This window comes from Danio aesculapii, chromosome 25 (genome assembly GCF_903798145.1).
Source record: "Danio aesculapii chromosome 25, fDanAes4.1, whole genome shotgun sequence".
In the NCBI taxonomy this organism is placed as follows: Eukaryota; Metazoa; Chordata; class Actinopteri; order Cypriniformes; family Danionidae; genus Danio; species Danio aesculapii.
The window spans coordinates 32,196,369-32,223,687 of NC_079459.1; the positions used below are offsets into that span (position 1 = coordinate 32,196,369).

The window sequence follows — 27,319 nt, forward strand, 5'->3', positions numbered from 1 at the left end:
TAGAAAGCACCTGTTTATTTGAAATAATCACAGCAATTCTGCTAGAATAAAACACACAATGCACTTTTATGAATCATTCAGACGTTTTTCGGTGTGTAGTGCTTAAAGCAGCGGCAGGCCTCGTTTGCATACAGTAAATGCGAGAAAAATATAATATTTAAATGAGCTGAATGCACATAATAAAGCTGAATACATTCGATTCTGGGCATAAATAAGCTCAATTATACAAAATACTTCATTCTTACATACAAAAGGAACAGCAGGGATGCGCTTGTGCTGCTCCAGTGTTACTCCGAGTTCTTGTAGTTGGTGAAAAGATTGTAGAGCACCCTGAGTGTCGACTTCAGATTCAAGTTCACCACGTCTGCAGGACACAAACAACAGGCGGAGGCTTGAACATGTTCAGTGTCACTGTGAAGGGACTCGGTGTGTGTGTAATGAGAGTCGTGAGTTGAAGCTACAGTGTGCTGTATTGAGGAACATCTCCATCTAGTGGATGATCTGTGTCTAGTTACAGTGGGGGAAATAAGTATTGAACACTTCGTTTTTCCTCAGGAAACATGTTTCTAAAGATGCTGTTGACTTGAAATTTACACTGAATGTTGGTAACAAGCACAGAAATCTATGTATGCAAGGAAAACAAAAGTAATTAGTTTGAAGATATGTGTAATAAAATGAAATGACAGGAAAAAATTATTGAACATGAAGAAAGGGAGGTGTAGTCTGGCAGTGAATGCCCAGACAGCAGCTAAAATCTCGCAGTAGTTATTCAGCAACCCTCTGCCCTTGCTCAGTGTAAATGAACATTAGCTGCTTCAGTCCAACATCTACATTAGCAAGATGATGAAGATAAAACCATTTCAGCAAGATAACGATCCCAAATACAGCCATGAAAACTCTCAAATGCTTTCAGAGAAAGAAAATCAAGCTGTGAAATTTACTTAAATCCAATACAAAATAAAGATCAGTTTTGAAACCCACAGAACCATCAAGATTTTTACACTCTGTTAGTCTGAAAAAACTCACACCTGAGCAATGCAAGAGACGTAAGTGTTAAACACATTTCAGTTGTTCAGTACTTTCTTCCTCTGTCATTTCATTGTTATTACACATCACTCATTTTTCAGATTTTATTGTTGTGTTTTATTTTAATGTTTGTATAGTTTGGGTTTCACCAAAATCTGGCTCAATTCCATGTCAACAACTCCTTTAGTAATATTATTCCCAGGAAAAAATGCCTATTTTCCCCACTGTATGTTCTGATATCTGAAGGTTGAGTGTGTAACGCTGATGTAACATTGCTGGCACTGATTTGTTTTGGTACCTTCTGGTCGAGCTTTGGGTTTCTGTAATCCACCATCTTGCATCAGCTCAAATGCAAATGCCACATTATGCACCTACAAGACAGAAAAACACTCCAGTAATCCTCTGCATTGCTAGTAATCAGAACAACATTTGTTTCTAGATTGATATGAAATTTGATATGAAAGATTGATTCTAGATATAGAAATGCTTAGGTAATTGCCAATTTAAAGAGTAGGTTATATAGTATTTTAAAATGTTCTAATATAGTGTAAAGGCCTCTATGACATACACTACTTCATAAAAGTCTTGTCGCCTATCCAAGTTTTCAGGAACAACAAACAATAACTGGACTTCTAGTTGATCATTTGGTATCAGTAATGACTTATATGAAAGGCAAAAGGCCTCTAGATTACTCTTATTTTACCAAAATAAAATATGATCATGCCTTGATTTTTAATTGTTTATTAGGACGGTAAGGTCTGACTTTGCTTGGACAAAAGTCTTGTCTCTTAACAGAAATAATGTCCAGTATAGAATATAAAGTCATGCTGCAGTGGAATCAGAATGAATATTGTGTCTGACTCCCATGAGCTTGGAGGACTGCATCCATACAGCTCTGCAATGACTCAAATCACTCATTAATAAAGTCATCTGGAATGGCAAAGAAAGCATTCTTGCAGGACTCCCAGAGTTCATCAAGATTCTTTGGATTCATCTTCAATGCCTCCTCCATCTTACCTCAGACATGCTCAATAATGTTCATGTCTGGTGACTGGGCTGGCCAATCCTGGAGCACCTTGACCTTATTTGCTTTCAGGAACTTTGATGTGGAGGCTGAAGTATGAGAAGGAGCGCTATCCTGCTGAAGTGTCTTGATACCTCAGGCTCTTGATGTTGTTCATCCACTCTGCAGATCTCTCGCACGTCCCCATACTGAATGTAACCCCAAACCATGATTTTTCCTTTACCAAACTTAACTGATTTCTGTCAGAATCTTGGATCCATGCCGGTTCCAATAGGTCTTCTGCAATATTTGTGATAATTGAGATGCAGTTCAACAGATGATTCATCGTAAAAATCCACCTTCTGACACTTTTCCAAATGATCAACTAGAAGTCAAGTTATTATTTGTTGCTCTTACACCTGGGATCAACAACAAGACTTTTGTCAGGTAGTTTAAATGCATCCAAGTTCAGCAAACGTAATTTTCTCAGAATAATCAGTAGGTATTGGAATCATTTTGTAATGACTTCAAAATAGTTGGTTTGAATCAATTCAGTGCTTAAGGTCTGTAAGCCCCTCCCACTTTCATTAGCCAACTCTGCTCTAGTTGGTCAGCTGGCTAAGTTTGTTTTGATTGGTCTTTACATGTCAGAAATAAACACACATTTAAAGTGTATCTATGCTGCGGGAGGCAGGGATCATGCAAATGTTGATGTAGATCAGTAGCAGGGCAAAAGATTCATGATATAATGACTCTTTATGGCGATTCAGAGTTGACTCTTTCTTTTAAGAGATAATATCTTTATCAACCCATTTTTTGATAAACAACTTTGCAGAGGGTTTACAATGAAGGACAGCTACGCTACAAACTGCAAATGAGATATTTTTCAAAAACCCATATAACCTGCTCTTTAATGCCATAAGAATGACAAAAAAATCAGACAATAAATTGAAGTCCATTGACTTTATGAATACAAATTAAATAGTATCAGATCTTTCCAAACGAATCAAGCTTTATTATCCATCAGACCCCAAGAGAGAAACTTCTATATTTAAATGTCTCACTCACCTTCTGCTCAAAGTTTTCTGGTGTGAGGTAGAAGTTGTACAGCGGCACAAAGTAATTTTCCAATAGTCCCATCAGCAACACCAAATACACACCATCTGCAAACTTCACACACACTTAGAGGTTAGAAACGGCTGTTTATCTACATCTATACTATGAATATACTATAGATAGATAGATAGACGGACGGACGGACGGACGGACGGACGGACGGACGGACGGACGGACGGACGGACGGACGGACGGACGGACGGACGGACGGACGGACGGACGGACGGACGGACGGACGGACGGACGGACGGACGGACGGACGGACGGACGGACAGACAGACAGACAGACAGACAGATAGATAGATAGATAGATAGATAGATAGATAGATAGATAGACGAATAGACAGACAGATTGATAGATAGACAGACGGACAGACAGAAAGACAGACAGACAGACAGAGATGGATGGATGGATGGATGGATGGACATAGATCGATAGACAGACAGACAGACAGACAGACAGACAGACAGACAGACAGACAGACAGACAGACAGACAGACAGACAGACAGACAGACAGACAGACAGACAGATAGATAGATAGATAGATAGATAGATAGATAGATAGATAGATAGATAGATAGATAGATAGATAGATAGACAGATAGAGAGATAGATGGACAGACAGACAGATAGATTAAATTCATACCTGCGTTTCCAACTCTGTCACCTCCAGGTTTAGTTTGTTCAAGTGTTTATTCACAAATGTGATCAGCGACTGAAAGATAAATTAAACACTGTGGGTTAAATCTGAATAATCAGTACCATCATCATAGGTGCAGTCTAAACTGCTTCTTACCGTTTTCACTACATTAAGTTTATCAGGCGCGTGATCCAATAAAGTATCAAAAGCATCACGTTCTGCAAAACAAATAATATAGTAAAAAAGACAGACATATGTAAAACAAACTACTGGAAAAGACAATACAATATTATTAGCCCCCCTAAGCAATATATTTTTCAGTTGTCTACAGAACAAACCACTGACACAATACAATACAATACAATACAATGACTTGTCTAATTACCCTAACTTGCCTAATTAACCTAGGTAAGCCTTTAAATGTCACTTTAAGCTGAATGCTATCATCTTGAAAATGTCAAATCAAATATTATTTACTGTCATCATGGCAAAGATAACAGAAATCAGTTATTAGAAATAAGTTATTAAACTATTATGTTTAGAAAAGTGTTAAAGAAATCTCATTCTTTTAAAGAGAAATTGAGAAAAAAGTATACAGGGGGGCTAATAATTCTGACTTCAACTGTGTATATGTAAATATATAATTTAGACCTAATTGAAACGCACTCTTTCCTCTCTATATGCACCAAACAGTTTTGTATAAACACTCTACATTACAAAGACGCAATAAGATGATAACAAAAAAGAAACGTAAATAAAAAATAGAAATAAGCATCACCTTTTTAAAAAAAGAGTACATTATATTGTATAACTGCAGATTAACTATATATATATGCTTGACTGCTGTACTGTCCACTCAGCTCATACTTTTACTCTTTTTGATTTTGATCATAATATAATACCACCTTTTGTAGAGCTGCTTTTGAGAAGTGATTATTGTGAAACGTGCTATATAAGTACACTTAAATTGAATTCAAACAGCTGATTTTTACATCTAGATGGTTGCGTAAAGGGTTAAATTACAAAAAAATACACGTTTTTCAACATCAACCTTCTTGAGATTTTTTCTTCTGTATAACACAAAAGACAATATTTTGAAGAATGTTAAAAACTGCTAGCAATTGACTTCCATAGTAATAAAAAAAAACTAGTCAACCATTCTTCAAAATATCTACTTTTATGTTCAACCCAAGAAAGAACCTCAAAGAGGTCTGAAACAACTATAAAGTGAGTAAATGATGACAGAATTTTCATGTTTAGCTGCTTTTAATCACTGCTTCAGTGTCCTAAACAACTAATCTGACCTCTTAATCTAAAATGACCTGGATAATTCAGTAGGTTATTGATTAAACATACACAAAAGTGTGTGAAAACCCTCACCTGACCTTCCGATCATCATTCTGTTGGAACAGCCAAGACAAAGTTAGCATTAGGTCATGATTATTCAAACGCGTATTTATTGTGTGTTTACCATCGTTCGCCACTAGAAGGCAATACTGAAGCTTCTTACTCTGTTGTGGTGCTTGTGAGTTGTTTGGTCACATGCGCCGTCTGCAGGATTCCCTCTTTTTTCTGTCACAAACACAAAGGGCGTGTAAGCAGGCTAAAGGTATACAGTCGAAGTCACAATTAAAGGGTTATCTTATCTTGAAAAATGTTTAGTCAAATATTATTTACTGTAATCATGGCAAAGATAAATATGGAAGCCCGTTCCCGCCACTGAATAAAAAAAAATAATAATAATTAATTGGGAAAAAAATAATAAGTAAAAAAAATTAAAAAAAAAAACGTAAAAAAAAAAAAATCAAGTAAGAATTCTGAGTTATAAATTCGCAATTCTGAGTTATAAAGTCAGAATTCTGAGTTATTATATCAGAATTGTGAGTTATTAACTAATACAACCCTTTTAGTTTTAGCCCTTTTTAATGTCCATGTACGATATGTCTGCAGCTCAAGTACACCACACGAGGGCACTCTTGCGATATGAAACAAATAACAGCTGCGACAAAATGTAAATCATATAATTGTTACACATATAATAGATAAATCATATAGAAATCCTAATTTTAGACTTTTGGAGGAATCACACAACATACAGCTAGTTTCAGGCGCTCTGTTTATTGCTTTATAATTGCTATTTAGACCAAATGGTAATAATTAAAAAAAGAACAAATCCATATGAATAAATAGACAGTCTAGATCAACTATATATTTCCTTTTTGAAAGCGTGATAAACAATAAAAAGTCAGATATAGGCTTTATGTTGTGATTCTGAGCTAATGTGCATGCGTCTTTAAAACTCCATTTATGGCCAGTCGGCACCACAGGAAACTCGGAATTCTGACTTAATAACTCGCAATTCTGACTTAATAACTCGCAATTCTGACTTAATAACTTGCAATTCTGACTTAATAACTCGCAATTCTGACTTAATAACTCGCAATTCTGACTTAATAACTTGCAATTCTGACTTTTTAACTCGCAATTCTGACTTAATAACTCGCAATTCTGACTTAATAACTCACAATACTGACTTAATAACTCGCAATTCTGACTTTATAACTCGCAATTCTGACTTAATAACTCACAATTCTGACTTTTTAACTCGCAATTCTGACTTAACTCGCAATTCTGACTTAATAACTCGCTATTCTGACTTTATAACTCACAATTCTGACTTTTAAACTCGCAATTCTGACTTAACTCGCAATTCTGACTTAATAACTCGCTATTCTGACTTTATAACTCGCAATTCTGACTTAATAACTCGCTATTCTGACTTTATAACTCACAATTCTGACTTTTTAACTCGCAATTCTGACTTTATAACTCGCAATTCTGACTTAATAACTCACAATTCTGACTTTTTAACTCGCAATTCTGACTTAACTCGCAATTCTGACTTAATAACTAAGAATTCTGACATAATAACTCGCAATTCTGACTTTATAACTCGCAATTCTGACTTTATAACTCGCAATTCTGACTTAATAACTCACAATTCTGACTTTTTAACTCGCAATTCTGACTTTTTAACTCGCAATTCTGACTTAATAACTCACAATTCTGACTTTTTAACTCGCAATTCTGACTTTTTAACTCGCAATTCTGACTTAATAACTCGCAATTCTGACTTAATAACTCACAATTCTGACTTAGTAACTCACAATTCTGACTTTATAACTCGCAATTCTGACTTAATAACTCACAATTCTGACTTTATAACTCGCAATTCTGACTTAATAACTCACAATTCTGACTTTATAACTCGCAATTCTGACTTAATAACTCACAATTCTGACTTTTTAACTCGCAATTCTGACTTAACTCGCAATTCTGACTTAACTCGCAATTCTGACTTTTTAACTTAGAAATCTGACTTAATAACTCGCAATTCTGACTTAATAACTCAGAATTCTGACTTAAATTTTTTTTAAGGTTTTTTTTTTCAATTAATTTTTTTTTTTTATTCAGTGGCGGGAACGGGCTTCCATAGATTAACAAAATCAGTTATTAGAAATGAGTTATTAAAAAAAAGATTATGTTTAGAAATGTGTTGAAAAAATCTGCTCTCCGTTAAACAGAAATTGAGGGGGGAAATACACAGGGGGGCTAATAATTAATTTCACACTTCTATGAAGTAATCTTACCTTGACTACGATCACCTGGACGGACACATGCTCAGGTAAGCGGATGGGAGCTGCGTAGTAAATGGCTAACGCTAGCAGCAGATACACAATGGACACCAGGTTCTTGGAGTGTATGGCTGAGGAAAAGATGGAAAATTAACTCGTTTGACAGCACATTTCTGTATATTTGATGGTTTTAAATGCTCATTTACTCAAAAGGAAGACTTTTAACTTTTTGTGCACAACACATATTTCACAGGTTTTCATACTTGATAAATGAGCTAATAAGAATGGGCGAAATCTATTTAGTATTGGTATTCAGCTCTGTTTAAAATGATATTACATACTATTTATACGGTATACTATTAATTTTATGACAATGTAATTTATTTCCAGTTACATTTATTCACACATATATTTGTTTTCATTATGTTTATTTTAAACAAAATGAATGGGAATTTTCTTTTTTACACTTCATGAACTACTAAACATTTTGTAATGGTATTTTATATTTAATATTTATATTTAAACTTACCGCATTTACATTACATTTACAGTTAGGTTTTAATCATTTAATGGGTTCTTTTAGCAATTATTTCTGTTTTTGTTTTTATTTTTTCCACTTTTAATATATACACAAATGTTTGTTTTCATAAGATATAACTCAGCCAATAAAAAAAAACGACAAATCATGTAATTTTTGGGTTTTATTTATATTATTTATGTAACATTATAGTTTTAATTAACATTTTATTACACTTGTATTTGATATTTATCCATTCATTCATTCATTTTCCTTCGGCTTAGTCCCTTTATTCATCAGGGGTTGCCACAGTGGAATGAACCGCCAACTTATCCAGCATACAGTATGTTTTACACAGCAGATGCCCTTTCAGCTGCAACACAGTACTGGGAAACATACATACATACTCATTCACTACGGCCAATTTAGTTCATTTTAATTCAGTTTAGGTCACCTATGTCTTTGGACTGTGGAGGAAACCGGAGCACCCGAAGGAAACCAGTGTCGCCCAATATTTAATTTTATTTATATTATCGGCAATAATTATATTATTTTTAATTACTTATTTATTTCCAACTACATTTACATATATGCAAATGATGTTTAACAGAGCAAGGAAATTTTCACAGTATGTCTGAGAATATTTTTTCTTCTGGAGAAAGTCTGATTTATTTTATTTAGGCTAGAATAAAAGCAGTTTTTAATTTTTTAAATATCCTTTTAAGGTCAATATTATTAGCCCCTTTAAGCTATATATATTTTTTGATAGTCAACAGAACAAACCATCGTTATACAATAACTTGCCTAATTACCCTAACCTGCCTAGTTAACCTAATTAACCTAGTTAAGCCTTTAAATGTCACTTTAAGCTGTATAGAAGTGTCTTGAAAAACATTTAGTTAAATATTATTTACTGTCATCATGACAAAGATAAAATAAATCAGTTATTAGAAATGAGTTATTCAAACTATTATGTTTAGAAATGTGTTGAAGAACATCTCATTCTTTTAAAGAGAAATTGAGAAAAAAAAAAAAAAAAAAAAAAAAAAATATATATATATATATATATATATATATATATATATATATATATATACATATATATACATATATACACACACACACACACACCCACGCGCACACACACACTCACACGCGCACACACACGTTTCTTTATATTTATTTTCATTATATTTATTTTAAACAAAAAGAATGAAAGACTATTACACTATGTAGTAAATAATGAACGCTTTGATTTAACGTTCATATTTATTGATTTCGTTTCGCCTCAGGTTTTAATTTAATGTGCTATTTTATCAATTGTTTTTGATTTTATTTATTTCCATATATATTTGTTTTTATAAGATATAACTCAAACAATAAACAAAGCAATGTTATTTCGGTGTTATTTATTTTATTTATGAACCAGTCCTAATGAGCATTTTGAATTCACTTGTATTTTTATATTTATTCAATTTGCTATGTGATTTTGCCTACAAAAATTATAATTAGACTTTTTGAATTACCATTAGGTTTCATTTACTTTTATGTCACGTTCAGTTATAGGTTTTGTTTATTTTATTATTTTGGTGCTTAAATTATTCACTCAATAGTTTAAGGTTTATAAAAAGAAGCTCAAGTTATTTGCTCATTTTACTTTATTTCAGTTAACAAAATGCTGGTTTAAGTTAATAATGTTATCCCTGGAACAATTTTATTTTTGGATGAGCTGTCTCTTTAAATCCCTGTGTTTTATAGTGTTTTGGGTGCTTACAGTCGACGCTCCACTCTGTGTTCCAGTCGAGCGGTCGGAGAACTCCATTCACCGCCTCCAGAACCGTCTGCAGCTTCTGCTTCTGTCCGATCTCCGACTGCGTCACTTCTGCCACATTCAGCTTATAACCCGACAGCTTCTCTGAAAAACACCACACAACATCTTTACTTTAAAGTCCGCATTAAGACCACGCCTCTCTTACCATTAGTTTGCTATGGAGAAATGATGCGTAAAATAAAGCCCCGCCCCCTACTCAATATTCTCTTTCAGTTGGAAGTACATCAACATACTGAAATTAAAGTGTCCGCAACTTCCGGTTCACGCTTTAAATATTCAACAATACAAGATTACAACAGACTAGGACTGATATCGGACAAAATTGGACATCGCGATATTTTGTTTTGCTGCGATATGAATTAGAACTGCATGATTAATCAAAAAAAGATCACAATCTTGATTCGCCCCCCCACACGATTTTAATCCAGCGTCTCTATGATTCAGCCAATTAAATCATCAAGTTCGGGAGAAGCAAGTGTCGTACAAGTCTTCACATTGTTTTATATACGTTACTTAGCAACATGAACACCTCCAAATGGCATTAAAAGTGTCACATACTGTATTTATAAGGTATAATTCACCCAATAATGTCATTTCTGTCATTATGAAATGATGTATATGCGGCTGCGAAATCACACGTGAGCTGACGCACTGTTTGATTACTACCGAGAGGACGCACGCACGTGAATGATGTCTACTTTAGTGAACAGAACCTGCATAGTCTATGATTAACAGGTGATAAAGTTGTAAATAACGTTCAGTTTGTTGCACAGAGTGATCGTTTGGAAGCTGTGAGGGAAGTATGATTTGCACGTGTGTTTTTCTCTCTCAAAGTGACGGCACCCATGGCATGAGTGCACCCAGCAGCGAAAGTGAAACCAAAACCGCACACATCCTTTCATGATCATATCGCATTTTACAGTTATGATTACGACAAGCATTTGATATGTTTTTTCTTTCATAGCAAACAAAGTGTTGTGCATGAAAATAAATGTTTACTGGGTCAGTATAACTACTCTAGCCTATATAATGTTGAATATAATGCAAGAGGGAATCTGATAATGACGAATGTTTCATTTTACCAGTGAAAAAAATGGTCTAATAACGTTGTCAATGACAAATTGCAAACATAATAATTCAACATTAGGATTATGAATAATTAATAGTATTTAACTTATTAATAGTAACAGGACAAATTTCTGTTCAAGTCCACTATTCCAAGTCAATACAAAATTGAGCATTTTAACCAACAGTAGACCAACACATAGGCCTAATATTATTGTTGTTTAATCGTGAGAAAAAAATGTGATCTTTAATTTTAAGCAAAAAAAAAACACATAATAATTGTGATCATTAGCCAGAATCGTGCAGCCCTAATATGAATCCAATTTCACCAGACGGCTTGTATATCTCTATTTGAAAAGAAATCATTGATTTAGATTGATTGGGGTGATTTTGTAAGGGTGTGAATCATGTATAAAAAATAATTTAAAAATTGCAAGCAAAAATAATTACAAGAGAGCAAACAAAAAGTACAAATAAACATCGCTTTATGGTTTTCCAGAGTCAAACAGTATACAGAAATTGAATTATGAAATGTAAATAAACACTGTATAGTCTTTACTGTTTTAATAATAATCTTCGTTAAAGTTACAAATGTTGTACTTTTTGTGCCTGAATGCTCTTGAAATGCCTTTTAAACAAATGCAGATGATAAACTTTCAGCCTGTTATTGTTATAATTTGCAATGACTCCACAAATCTTATGTATTCGCAACTGTGGTAGGAATTAATAATCATAACTCAACATTGCAAATCCTGCGATGCGACTATTGTGCATACACACATTGCGATATCGATGCTGAAAGGATATATTGTACAGCCCGACAACAGAACAGCATCGACCAATCGTCGTAAGCAGTCTTACCGAAGAGTTTCTGCAACACCTGTCCATCGTACAGATCTTCCTCGAGGTCCTTCACGATGATTCGGTCTTCTTCCAGTTCACTGTTGATCCAGTCAATCAGAACCTGAGAGGAAAAATGAGAGAAAGTGAGTAGAATGCCAATTATGCTAAATGGGTGTGGCTTATTGACCAGAAGCCAGCTCTGATTGGTGAAAGGAGGTTCTTTTTTCAGTGCTGATTGGAATGAACCAATCACGATCATTTGGGTTTAAATTTAAAGGGATATTTCAGTCAAATAAAACAATATCTGAATGGAAAAGTGTTTCTTTATTAAGAAATATCCCCACCTACTGACCTAACGTGCAAAATACAGCATTTTGAGTTTTTTTCCTATTTTTAATACTTAATTATTAAACATTTTATTTATTATTATTTTTGTATGTTTAGTTTTGATTTCTGTAGTACATCTTAAACGCTTCTAAAAACAATAACAATAAAAAATACGGCATTTTGCATCACTTGAATAGGTATTTTTTGTCATCTGTAGTTTAAAAAAAATGCAAAGAAAGACTTTTTTTTACTAGATTGAGGTTGTGTACACATATCCTGGAATAAATAGTTGAGAAAAGTATGAGAAAATGACACTGACCAGCAGTAATAACACAGCTATACCTCTAGAGGGCACTGCAAGACTCCCGTTGGTGTTATAATATCCACAATTTCTTGTTTCTCAACACCATTTAATCTGGGACGTCAGTGTGTGTTTGCAGATAGAAAATGTGTGTTTACCTTCTGCAGGTCTTTGAAATTGAGGTCTTCTCTCGATGTGGGGTCTAGAATAGTCCTTTCTGCATTTTCCTCTGCAAAGATCAACACATACAGTAGTTGCTGATATACCATCATCTCTAAATCAAAAAGTCTTGGGTGTGGGGGAATTTCTCCAGCTGTCTGACTCAGAAACGAGAAGTGTCCTCCACACCCAACAGCAGGATTAAGGAGCGATGAGTAATGCATTGCTTAAGTGCCATCAGCTTCATCTCAGATCTGATTTTGTCAAATTTATCACTAAAAACAGGCACAACTGAGTCAGTATTTGCTAAAGTGCTGCAGTAAAGCATTTTTGTAGGCCAAATCCTAGAAAGTAAGTATTAAATGGTTTGTTTCCTCTACACGGCAGGGTTCAGTACAGTACAAGACGCATTTATTTCTGTTTCCACTCTAGAAGTACCAAAATACGGAACAGTACCATACCACTCTTTTGGGAGCCTTTCATAAGGTTGTTGCTAGAAGGGATACAGCTAAGGCTGGAAGGTAATGAGAATTATATATATCATTCATTAAATTATCTATTAATTGTTTTTTGTTAATGTCCAATCCTAATCCCTTATTATTCATTCATTTTCCTTTCCTTTATTCATCAGCGGTCGCCACAGCAGAATGAACCGCCAACTTATCCAACATTTGTTTTGCACAGCTGATGCCCTTCCAGCTGCAAACCAGCACTGGGAAACATCCATACACATTAATACACACACATACACTATACGGCCAATTTAGCCTATAGCGCATGTGTTTGGACCGTGTGGGAAACCAGAGCACCCGCAGGAAACCCACACAAACACGGGGAGAACATGCAAACTCCAGAAAGAAATGCCATCTGGCCCAGCAGAGAATCGAACCAGCAATATTCTTGCTGTGAGGTGACAGTGCTAACCACTGAGCCACCGTGTCGCCCCATTAATTATTGAATTACTTATTAAATTGTATTTTATAAACGTCTAACCCAACCCTAAATTCACAGTATCATAAAATATTTATTATTCTTGTACAGTGATACATGAGATTCTTTATGAGATTCTTTCTGATGTTGAACACAAAAGAAGATATTTAGAAAAATGCTGAAAACCTGTAACCATTGACTTCCATAATAAAAAAAAAGTCAGGTTACAGGTTTCAAGTTTTCTTCAAAATATCTTCTTTTGTTTTTAACAGGAAAAAAAAAAGAAATGCATAAAGGGTCAATGAATAATGTTTCCATTTTGGGGGAACTATCCCATTAACGATACAGATACAAAGTGAAGTGACCTCTAGTGGAGGAGTGATGTGTTACATTGGTTTAATCAATGAAGGAGAAGGAGTGATAAAGGTTACCGAGCAGTGTATCCTCAGGGAGCAGCTCCGGGCTGGTGTGCAGGAGAGGGGCGTTGATGGCGTTTTTACCCTCTTCCTGGAGGTCACTCACTACAGAGACCAAAAAAAAAACGAATAAAGAATCAGAAGTCACATATATTAGGGAACATGCAGACAGAAGAGAGAACAACGTCAAATTTACTGTCCTGCCCCCATAGATGCTGCGAAACACCTCGCAAGCTCAAACAAGCAGTAATACATTTTTGTCACTTGAGGTATGAATGATATAACACATACATAAATGCATATAAATGTTCACACTGTACATGTTTAAAACTAAAACTTTTAAGGATTTAAGATGCTGATGACCGGTAAACGCATCTTGAAAAAAGGGTCTGTTCATTTACACATGAAATTACAGGGATAGTTTGACTGATTGAAAATATTTTTGAGACTACAGATGACAATAATCTTACTGTGTGGGACTACAGTTTGAATAAAGACATTTCTTATTAAAATATATTGAGATATTGTCCCTTTCAGCATAATAATAGAAGCGAGGCTCTCGGAGCATCTATGAATGTCGCCTCTTTTTAATTTTTCCAGAAAGATAATGAAAATCCGTCTATGGGCTTTCATCCACCACCTAGAAACGTTTCAAGCTGTTCTTTCAGTGGCAATGAAAAAAATCATAACAAAAATAAACTTTTATATCCCCTTTAAAAAGGTTAATCCTTTGAAAAATTGCATCTCGTTGTTTTATTTTTCCTCCACAATCCTAAATCTAAAACAAAAATAAATTTATATCATTTCAACACTCATTTATAGCTATGGACAAATCAATACCCGCAGCTCATTGCCATTTCAATTAGTTGATTACTGTGCAGCAGTTCATCAGATGATACTCGAGTGACTCTCTCTCTCTCTCTGTTAGTTAATTACAGTTCATTTATAATGAGTCTGGACCTATAAGGAGTCGTCTCAGTTCCTCTAAGACAGAAATAGTTATCAGGGTTCAATCCAAGCATACGGTATCAGACGATAACAGAAAGAGTTCCTCCTGTATGCTTCACACCACACTGACACACACACATACTACTGTTACAAAGAAATTAACACTTTCATTCGATAAGGGATGCATTAAATTAAAGTGATACAACATTTAAATGAGTTTTGCAATAAATGCTTTCAGACTTTCTGGTCAGGATAAAAAGAGATCCACAAAAATATGGAAGAGAAAAATTTGGGGGTTTTAGCATTAGTAAAAATGTTTAAAAAAATAAATAAAAAAATTAAGATTAAATTAAAAAAAAGATTAGGATGCTTTCAAAGTGACACTGATGTCTGGATTAATAAGGCATGAATGTAGCTTTGCTTCACAATATATATATATATATATATATATATATATATATATATATATATATATATATATATATATATATATACAGTGGGGGAAATATGAACGCATCACTATTTTTCTCAGAAAACACATTTCTAAAGATGCTGATGACTTGAAATTTTCACCAGATGTTGGTAACAACCAAAGAAATCCATATATGAAGAGAAAACAAATCTAATTAGTTTACAAATAAAGTTATGCATAATAAAATGAAATGATGCAGGGGAAAAGTATTGAACACATGAAGAAAGGGAGGTGTAGTTCCGCAGTGAATGCCCAGACAGCAGCTGAAATCTCTCAGTAGTTCTTCAGCAACCCTCTGCCCTTCCTTAGTGTAAATGAATATCAGCTGCTTTAGTCCAACATCTACATTAGCAGGATGATGAAGATGAATCCATTTCAGCAAGACAATGATCCAAACACAGCCAAGGAAACTTTCTAATGCTTTCAGAGAAAGAAAATCAAGCTGTAGAATGGCCCAGCCAATCACCTGACCCGAATCCAATAGAAAATACAAAATAAAGATCAGATTTGATAGACGAGACGCACAGAACCATCAAGAAGTCTGTTAAAAACTTACACCTGAGCAATGCATGTGAATTCACTCTCCATACTGTATGAGAGGCGTCTTTAAGCTGCCATCACCAAAAAAAAGCCCTTTATATGACGTATCAAACACATTTCAGTAGTTCAGTTCATCTTTTTACTGCTTGTCTGATGAAATAAAGACAGCCTTGGTGAGCAAAAAAATAAATAAATAAATCTTATTAGCCCCAAACTTGCAAACAGTAGTGTGCAGTACAGTACAACTGACAATACCCAAATGGAAATCTTCAGTGAAATAAAATTGAATTCAACATATATATACACTGCTATCATTTCATCATCATTTTATTTTTTTGACATGACTTAATTCCAGCAATTGACCAGATTTAAAATTGCTCACTAGCACTTGACATGCTAATATATTTTAAGTGGGAAACAGAGTCTTTAAAAGTATATTGAGAGCAAAAAATCATCAGTCATTCAAGTTCTCAGCTCCCCCATGTAAGCGGACACCCTCTCGTATAAACATTTAAAGCCCAGCGGGACGATTCTTCTTCATCCTCCCAACAGATCTGCAGCACATCTCGCGCCCAATCTGTATTTCCTGCAAGATTACGCTTCTGCTTCTCATCATAATTGTGCATTTCCCCTCTCGGCCACCATCAAACCTTTGACGTTCAAACTAAATCCCTTACAAATCCTGCTATTTATAGTAATCAATGCTAATAATGTTGTATTAGCAAGAAAAAAGCAGACCTTCTCAAATCAATATATGCATTACAGAAAGAAATATTCTGACATACTAAATAATTTCTAAGTATTTATCAATATTCTGTCATTTCATAATTGTATTTCTATATTTCTATAATTTTAATAATTAATAATAATAATTTTAATAACTATATTCTATAATTGTAATAATTATAACTCTATAATTAATCTAATTTTAGTTTTACACTAAAAAATTCCTAATAGTTTGTCATTGTCATTTCCTGATAGTAATTTTCAACACCATAAACATTAACATTTTAACATTAACTGATTATTAATAACAGCTTAAATCTAATAAATGGAATAAATACTATGATATGTAATAATAATCATGTTATAATATGTAATAAAAATTATGTTAATTACTATATATATATATATATATATATATATATATATATATATATATATATATATATATATATATATATATAGAAAGAGAGAGAAATAAATGCATTGCACATGATATCACATATCCATAATGTTAATCTGATGTGTGGATTTTAAAAAATGTAATTTCATTAAGAGATATTAAATCACTCCATCATATATTTTACACTAACACACCATTAAAAAAGCCATTTACTAATTGCTAACCAGTAAACAAAGTGTACCGATGCTCGTGCACCACACAGACCATTACCAAAACAATGCATAAATACAATAATATTAAACATGAATGTTTGACTGTATCAGTCCAAAAAGCATACATGCTCACTAATAATATATCTTATTTTACATTAAATATGTATTGCATGAATCCCATAATGTTGACACCAACTTTGCATTAATTTTAACTGATATATTAAACTGCTCCACAAATCATACAACAACACATGTCTGCTGTGCACCAAGCAGTCCAACAATCTAAAGTCTACCTTGCTTTCTTTTCTTGGTTCCACAAAGTAGTCCAGCCATGTCCTGTTAAACACCGCTGAATCCTAATGCTAATGTCCCTGCAGTGAGTGAGAGTGTGTGTGTTTGTGTGTGTGTGTGTGTGTGTGTGTGTGTGAGGCCGCCAGTGTGGCTACAGCAGTCGTCATCACGTGTTATTTCTGTCCCTCTGATCCTCCACCCCTAACTGCTCCTGTTTCAATGAGTAGGAGAGCGCAAACTGTGACATCACACTTCACGATGAGGAACCAATCACAACAGCCCTGGACCACATCAGCCAAATAGGAACTTTTCTGTCGTACAGCAAAACTGCATGTCAAAAATAAGATAAAATAATGAAATCTTGAAAAGAGAGCGCTCTTTTATTATCAGCTGTCAGTCAGCGCCCGCTCTTTTTTCCCTGTCATTGCACCTTTTGCCGTGTGCAATGGAAATGCAAATAATCGGATGCAAGTCATTTTTAAATGATGATGTAAGCAGGACATCAAAAAAAAAAAATCAGATACAGTCACAAAATCTGAATTGACCATCAAGATCTGAAGTGTAAACGTAGCCTAGATCTGACAAATAAGCTTATAAACAACATAGGCTTATTCTGAAAACGTAGCCCTATATACGTGTCTGGAGATCGCGAGTTATGTAACCAGGGATATGTATGGCTGCATTTCGTCTTTAAAGCGAATGCTACGGGGCGATATGACGCAGTTTCTCTTAGCGCTTAGCAGCTGACCGCTTACCTCCGTATGGACGCTTTACAACTGTTACCAGTTTGTCCAGTTAGCTCGCTATGTACATCGGCGGACTTGAGATACAGAGAGGAGTTGACCTAGACTGGTTCAAGTCTGGTGAAGAACGGTTCCAGAAAGCAGGTAAGACAATAACAGAAGCGAAAAAAAATTAAACAAACAAGTAAACTAGATTAAAGACCTATCTGTTCAGTAAAGCATACACTTAGTGCACCACTGAGCGGGCTTCCACACAGGTTCTGCATCTTGTTGATATACACTATGAACAGCAGCTACGCTAATTATTCTCTTTATTCTCCATTTCCACCTGGGGATACTCTTCCCGAGGCCCTCAGACTATACAGAGTCATTGATTCGATCCAAGACCAACGACGAGATGATCCCAAGGTTTCCATATCCTGGACCAGGCTGTATCCTGAGCAGCTACTGTGGTGGTCATGGAGGAGTGGAGAACATGAGACTGATTCCTGTGACGCTCCAGAGACAGACGAGTCTTCGCTGAGGCCAGCTTCCAGCCTCCGCCGCTGAGACTGCAGCTCTGCACAAGACGTTTGGCCAGCGGAGAAATTAAAATGGTCGTGCCCAACTGAGCCTGGTTTCTCTCAAGGTTTTTTTTCTTCACTTCCGCCATTAGTGAAGTTTTTTTCCCCTCTTCGCTGTCGCCACTGGCTTGCATGGTTCGGGATCTGTAGAGCTGCGCATCGTTGGATTTGCTCTTCAATATTTGGACTCTCAGTAGTGATTATTAAACCACACTGAACTGAGCTAAACTGAACTGAACTTAAACACTACAAACTGAACTACACTGTTCCTATTTACTGTGACCTTTTATGTGAAGCTGCTTTGACACAATCTACATTGTATAAGCGCTATACAAATAAAGGTCAATTGAATTGAATTGAATAAATAACGGTGAGATTGTGGTCAAATCAGCGTGATAGAAATCAGGGCTTTTCTTTTTCTGGATCGCTTTTTAAAATAGTTAGGTTAGGTTTAGGGAAGGGGGTGAGCGGGTCAATCGGTGCTTCTTAAAATGCTATTGGTTGGGTTCAGGGAAGCGGGAGGGTGAGGGATCGGTTGGTTGGTCAGTCAGAAAGTCAGTCGACAGCGGCTCCTAGTGGATTTACGTGAGAACAGCAGGCGCGAATGGCACTCGCAAGAGAAATGTGAGATTTCACAAAGCGTGCACATCGGCCTCTGGTGGATTCACGCAAACAAAAACTGCAAAAAACAATCGCTCCCGGGATCTATTTTGCTGTCTCCAGAAATATACAGTTGAAGTCTGAATTATTAACCCCCCTTGAATTTTTTTTCTTTTTAAAAATTTCCCAAATTATGTTTAACAGAGCAAGGAAATTTTCACAGTATGTCTGATAATATTTTTTCCTCTGGAGAAAGTCTTATTTGTTTTATTTCGGCTAGAATAAAAGCAGTTTTTAATTTTTTAAAAATCATTTTAAGGTCAACATTATTAGCCCCTTTAAGCTATATATTTGTTTTCGATAGTCTACAGAACAAACCATCGTTATACAATAACTTACCTAATTACCATAACCTGCCTAGTTAACCTAATTAATCTAGTTAAGCCTTTAAATGTCACTTTAAGCTGTATAGAAGTGTCTTAAAGAATATCTAGTCAAATATTATTTATTGTCATCAGTTATTAAAAATGAGTTATTAAAACTATTATGATTATAAATGTGTTGAAAAAACCTTCCCTCTGTTAAACAGAATTTGGGGAAAAAAATAAACAGGGAGGCGAATAATTCTGACTTCAACTAAATATAGCAGTACGGTTTCAGAATGAGCCTGGGCTGCTTATAAATGTAAAAAAATATGTATTTTTCTGAAGCCATCGATATCCGGAAGCTTATTCTTATATTCAAATCAATTAGCAAAACACACACTCACTCCAGTGTTTGCCAGCAGTGTGTACACGTCTGCAGGGGAAAGTTATTTATTACAAAGCCGACAAAAATAACAGAGGAATGGAGCTGGTCTTAAATATAGCAGCACTTATTTGTGGGATCATTGGGAGGCTGGAGCAGGAATGAGTAACACACAGAGGTCAGCTGTCAGAGAGGTTTGCCACAGTTAGATATTATAGATATTATGCACTCACTGTCAGTCATCAATCTCTGGATTATATACTGACAGTCAATCAAATTAAACCGTACAGAAACTAGTCTACTGTACTGGCTTTAAAGACGAAATGCATGTTGCCAAATATTCGAATAAGTTGCCAATATTGTTTTTAATGGCTATTTTTAACAATTGTTAACCCAAAAGCTAAATATGCATATGGTTTACGCATTATTTGCCATTATTAACACAATTAAACTAATTCTTATAATCACACCATTCGACTGGGCCTTTCAGTAATGTAAAATATGAAATATTAATATTAATATAAATGTAAAAAATCTTAACTGTACGTTGTGTTTCTTTTAAAGACTCTGTAGTATTCTTTACTGTTGGTATTTCTTGATCCTTAAATATCTGTACTGCCATCCTTTCTTTCTTATACTATCATTTTGAAATAAATAAAGTAGAAAAATCCCTAAATAAATATGTAAAAAATATTAATGACATTGCATCATTACAATTATTTTAGTTCTATATAAAAAAATCTAATGAAAGTGAAAATATATGAATTATTTAAGTTAATTTAAATTCACCCATAACAAGTTTCTTTATTCTGTTGAACAAATAAGTACACTACCTGACAAAAGTCTTGTTGCCTATCCAAGTTTTAGAAACATCAAATAATAACTTCTAGTTGATCATTTGGTATCAGAAGTGGCTTATATGAAAGGCAAAGGCCTCTAGATTACTCTTATTTGACCAAAATAAAATATGTTCAGGCCCTGATTTTTAATTATTTATTAGGACAGTAAGGTCTGACTATGCTCAGACAAAAGTCTTGTCACTTTACAGAAATAATGTCCAGTATAGAATATAAAGTCATGGTGCAGTGGAAACAGAATGAATATTGTGTCTGACTCCCATGAGCTTGGAGGTCTGCATCCATACATCTCTGCAATGACTCAAATCACTTATTAATAAAGTCATCTGGAATGGCAAAGAAAGCGTTCTTGCAGGACTCCCAGAGTTCATCAAGATTCTTTGAATTCATCTTCAATGCCTCCCCCATCTTACCAAAGACATGCTCAATAATGTTCATGTCTGGTGACTGGGCTGGCCAATCCTGGAGTACCTTGACCTTCTTTGCTTTCAGGAACTTTGCTGTGGAGGCTGAAGTATGAGAAGGAGCGCTATCCTGCTGAAGAATTTGCCCTCTCCTGTGGTTTGTAATGTAATGGGCAGCACAAATGTCTTGATACCTCAGGCTGTTGATGTTACCATCCACTCTGCAGATCTCTCGCACGCCCCCATACTGAATGTAACCCCAAACCATGATTTTTCCTTCACCAAACTTTCTGTGAGAATCTTGGCTCCATGCGGGTTCCAATAGGTCTTCTGCAATATTTGTGATGATTGGGATGCAGTTCATTTTTTTTTTTTTAAAGAAAGCTGAAAATCAGTAGCCACTGACATCCATAGTTGGAAAAACAAATACTATGGAAGTCAATAGCTACCAGTTTCCAACTTCTCAAAATATATTTTTTGTTCAACAGAAAATAAAAACTAAATTAGTAAATGATGGATTTAATTTTTGGTGAACTATCCCATTAAACTAGCCACTAAAAATAAGATAAAATTAGCGTTCAGTCTGGGGATACAGAGCCAATCTACATTATGACAAAAGGAAATATATTTCATACCTTGACTATTACATTTACATTTACAAACCCATTTCATCATCATAATTAGTCTGTCAACAATGACGTACTGTAGCTGAAATGTACCTACACAGACACACATCACTGAAGCTCAATGGACAAACACAGCAGACAAGAGTGAAACTTACTGGACTCCATGATCTTCAAGGGTTTGAATATGTCTAAGGACACTTAACAAATAATAGCCCAACAGCTAGATCTTCCAGTATCTTTCACCACCATGTGTAATATTTAGCTGAACATCCTGACACACACACACACACACACACACACACACACACACACACACACACACACACACACACACACACACACACACACACACACACACACAGTTTTCTGATATCAGCTTCAGCAGAGCAGCAAAGGGAAATGCGTAGATCTGCTGTCTTGGAGCTGCTGTCAATCAATGCAAAATACAAAAATCCCTTATTTCTAGCAAATGTCCTCTGGGTGGCGCTATAAATGCTATTCTTACTCATCTACACAAAACATCAGTCACTGGTCTGTAAGAGTCTTGACCAGCATACAGTCAGACTTTCCACAGACTTGCATCATGAGTAACTGCATGACTGTATCTCCTCCTATGTGTAAACTATGTCTACAACCACAAAATCTGAAAAGTTGTAATTACATGCCATCCAGCCAGAGGCACATCCTAGCAACCAGCCAAAACATCCTAGCAACAACCATTTAAATACATTAATAACAGCTCTAGCAACACTCACACCTATACAAAACACCATAGAAATCAGTCAAAACATTTTAGTAAAAACCTAACAACCTGTCAAAACACCCTAACAACCGTCCAGAACACCCTCATAACTATTCCAAAAGACCACAGAAAACAATCAAAACATCTCAGCAACACCATACAACCTGTCATAACATCCTAGCAAATGGCTTAAATACCCTTACAACTGCTCAAAACATCCAGCAACACCCTACAACCTGTCATGACACCCTAGCAACACCCTAACTACTGGCCAGAACACCCTCACAATTATTCAACACATCTCAGAAATACTCTACAACCTGCCATAACACCTCAGCAACACCCTAACAACCAGCCAGAACACCCCCACAGCTATTCAAAACATCCAGCAACACCATACAACCTGTCATAACACCCTAGCAACACCCTAACAACTAGCCAGAACACCCTCACAACAATTCAAAACATCCTGCAACACCCTACAACCTGTCATAACACCATAGCAACACCATAACAACCACACAGAACACCCTTACAACTATTCAAAACATCTCTGCAACACCATAAAACCTGTGACAACACCCTAGCAACACCCTAACAACCACACAGAACACCCTTACAACTATTCAAAACATCCCAGAAACACCCTACAACCTGTCATAACACCACAGCAACACCCTAACAACCACCCAGAACACCCTCACAACTATTCAAAACATCTTAGCAACACCCTACAACCTGTCAAAACACCACAGCCTAACAATACCCTAACAATTGTCCAAAACACCCTCACAACTATTCAAAACGTCTCAGCAACACCCTACAACCTGTCATAACACCATAGCAACACCCTAACAACTGTCCAGAACACCCTTACAAATATTCAAAACATCTCTGCAACACCATACAACCTGTGACATCACCCTAGCAACACCCTAACAATTGTCCAAAACACCCTCACAACTATTCAAAACATCTTAGCAACACCCTAAAACCTGTCAAAACACCCTAGCAACACCACAGCAACCAACAATCAGCAAGAATACCCTAGCAACACTGTGACAAACAACCCAGAACACCTTTAGAATTAGCAAGAATACCATAACTACCAGCCACAACACCCTAGCAATCAGCTATAACAACCAAACAACTATCAAAAAATCTGTACCAACACTCCTGACAACCATACAAACAAAAACTCTAGCAAAGAGACAAAAAACACCCTAGCAACACCCTAAAATCAGAAAAACACCCTTAGCAACCAGCAAAAACAACCTGGCAACACTCTAAAACCATCCTGAACACCTTTAAATCATACTAAAAGTTAACAAGTACACACTAAGAAATCCCTACCAATCATGTGGAACGTCAGCTCAACTAGCAATACCCTAGCAACACCCTAAAAACCACCCAGAACATCCCAGTAGCCAATGTAGCCAGAAGAACGTAGTTTTTGTTACACAGTAAGTGAGTAGACCAATAATTTTCACCAAATTTAGAAAATTACACTGAGACAACAATATATTATCATAATATATATAGTAAGTCAGCTACATAGTGTGCACAATGCTTCATTTGGGACGCTATATTAAGAGATCATCACTTTCTGGTCATTAAACACAGTGATAAAGACTCCTTAAATGCCCTCAAATAGTAATTTTCCTAAACAAAGAGACTGTAAAAGGCTTTTAGCACACTGTAGCACTAGTGTGTGACTGTCTGAAGGTTACAACAGTATAAAAACAACCGCAAAACAGCCCCACATCTCTGTTCCTCAATGAAAGACAAAGACAGGGGTGACAAACACACGCACACGCACACACACACACACACACACACACACTTAAACTATGCAGCTGTTCACACAAATGGAGGATGTAAGGGGTGTGTTTGATGATCTAAAACTCAAAATAACAAACCTAAACTGCATACATGAAGACTTTTAACTTGTTAGTTTTAAAGGAGAAAGAAATATATAACTATAAATAAAAAAGAAACACAATGCATGGCACTTCATTATTATCTGAATAACCTTGAGCTCCTGACCCGGCTATTTCTGTCCCAGACGACAACAACAACAACATAACTAGCACAACTGACATAATTAACGCTGATTTAGCATCAGTAAATCACACAGTGCTTCTAAAATTACTTATAATAGTACAGTAGATATGTGTAATGTCTTATTTATATTAAACATTACTTAAATGTGTATTTTTAGATAAATAAATGGCTAAACATCCCATACATATCATAAATATCGTTATTGATCAAGTGCAGCACCATGGACAGCGATAAAAATCAATCAAGGCATGACGTCACGTGCTCTTCTAATTACATCGTTTTCTCATTTCTTAAGCCAGAAAGCTTGGGTAGTCTCAAAAACATCACCTTCTTTTATCTTCTTCTTGCGAACTAGTGTCCCTCCCAGCTTCCCCAGCAGCGACTCATCCTTCTTTATCTTGGCGGGCTGTCCGGTGGATCTCGTCGGGTTTGTGGCCATCTCTGCTCCGCTGCGGCTTCAGTCCCAGAAACAGAAACATGTGTGAAGAATAGAAATTAGCATTGTCTTTAGGGGGCGGGGCGCTGTGGCCCGAAAGTGGTCTTTGATTGGTCAGATGTGACGTGAAAAATACTTATTTTACTGTTTTGATTATTTCCTGAGTATTTTCAAAAGGAACATGTACTAAATTCATGTAGTATCGTTTTTAATTTCTAAAATATTGCATCGGTTGATGATGAAAATAGGCGGAGATGTCACGTGATGCACGTTGCTCTTCTCAACGCTGAGTAATCATCAGTTTAGTGAAGGGCTTTTAACCGTTTTATTATTACGCTTATAATAAAAAATAAGGTATTTTCATGTTTATTTATCTATAGTTGAAGAGAATGTATATACTTCCGATAGACTAACAAGAAATTAAATGTTTGACAGAGATAAAATCCGCGTTGAGAGGAAAAATCCGAATGTTCAACATACTGTTTAAAAGCATTACATTTTTAGGAGACAAAACACATTTCAGTAGGTCACAGACGTTTTGCTTAAAAAAATACATATTATCGTGCCATTTCACCGTTTAATTACAGCACAGTTTCGATGTTTTTATTGGCGAAATTCAGTATATATACATTTAAGTATACTTTTCACAACGTAAATAAAAGTTTAGAATGTTGTAGTTTTACATGCCAGCACACATGAAAAACACTATTGTAATTTATAATACCTGTTTTTGAACCATGCTATACTAAAGTACTTAAATTTGTTGTGGTAACGTTAGTTGATATTGTAATAGCTTTCAATAACTATTTTATGAACAACCCAGTAGCCTATTTTAACAGTTAACTGCTATAAACATAAGCTTATTCATTATAGAGTTCTACAGAAAGATGTAGCCTTCGTTAAGAGTTGTAAATATTATAATATATGAACTATACGGCACTTTCAGCAGACAAAAACAAAACAGTTTGAACGATATGTGAGTTTATAATATACTTTTTGAGTTTTGTTTATAACATGGGGTTGTATTTATGTAGGTTTTAAGACCTACGTAGCATCGAAAAGGACTAGCATGAAAACTAGCCTTTGGGCTAATTTGAATACGTTTACATACGTTAACTTTATGTGATGTTAATTAATAAACACTGTCTCATCGTTGAGAAAACACAAATAAACAAACGCATAAAACCCGTATGTTACATTTTAGAGGTTATATATATATATCGATCCATAACGTTCAAAACTAGCCCCAATTATCTACAGGTAATGTTTACCTTTCATAATAATAAAAAATAGAATGCCGTTCAATTGTAATTTGAGGCCATTTAGCGCCCTCTTGTGGGCAATACTTGTACACCCATGCCATGAGACATGGTAATAAACCAGTAAAAATGGCCAGAAGTGGGTTTGAGTGTCATATTATACAACCTGTAAACAAAAAATTCTTGACAGTGTCTACATATGAATAACAAAGATTCAGAAAGAGTAGGAGAATCTAACTGATTACTCACCGCTTTCTAGGCTCAACAGAGATTTAATGTTGTGTAGCAGTAAAGGAAAAAGGAAGTATGTTGAAAATGTCAGTCCAGATATATGTGGAGAGCCAGTCATGGTCACATCTGCAGAAGTACACCAGCAGACGTCATCTATGGCCATTTCAGACACACCCTTGCTATCAGATGTGGAAGAAACCAAAAACACCCGTCCAGCTAGAGCTGTCGTCTAAAGCGGAGCATAATAAACCTGTTTGCATCATTTCCTTTATTCATTCATCATACAGTGTGGGATTTTCCATTTATAATTTGTTTATATGCTCAAATGGAGATTTTGGAGGCCAACTCAAACTCCACTGATACACACAAATGATCAAAAATACACACACACACGTATGCACACACAAACACGCAAGCATACAAACATTTGTGCATTCACACACATACTGTACACATGCATACATACACACGCATACATACATGCATATATACACAAATACACACATATACATATATATATATATATATATATATATATATATATATATATATATATATATATATACACATACATACATACATGCATATATATACACACACACACGTATACACATACATACATACATACATATGTGTGTATATATAAA

The 27,319-nt window shown here is 35.3% G+C and overlaps 1 protein-coding gene across 2 annotated transcripts; it reads right to left on the minus strand.

The window, feature by feature from the left end:
- parvb (parvin, beta) lies at positions 1-26,707 on the minus strand. 2 transcript variants are annotated; one of them, XM_056452317.1, is made up of 14 exons: positions 26,691-26,707; positions 25,074-25,201; positions 13,827-13,916; positions 12,465-12,535; positions 11,697-11,799; positions 9,714-9,854; positions 7,438-7,553; positions 5,298-5,359; positions 5,168-5,187; positions 3,944-4,005; positions 3,794-3,862; positions 3,098-3,199; positions 1,325-1,397; positions 1-364 (listed from the first exon to the last, which is right to left on the minus strand). In XM_056452317.1, exons 2-14 carry the CDS (start codon positions 25,183-25,185, stop codon positions 288-290), a joined length of 1,098 nt encoding a protein of 365 aa, XP_056308292.1. In that variant the 5' UTR covers positions 25,186-25,201; positions 26,691-26,707; the 3' UTR covers positions 1-287. The 2 variants fall into 2 exon arrangements, with proteins under 2 accessions (XP_056308292.1, XP_056308293.1); XM_056452318.1 differs by lacking the exons at positions 25,074-25,201; positions 26,691-26,707 and adding an exon at positions 17,403-17,522.
- Between the last annotated feature and the right edge of the window lie 612 nt (positions 26,708-27,319).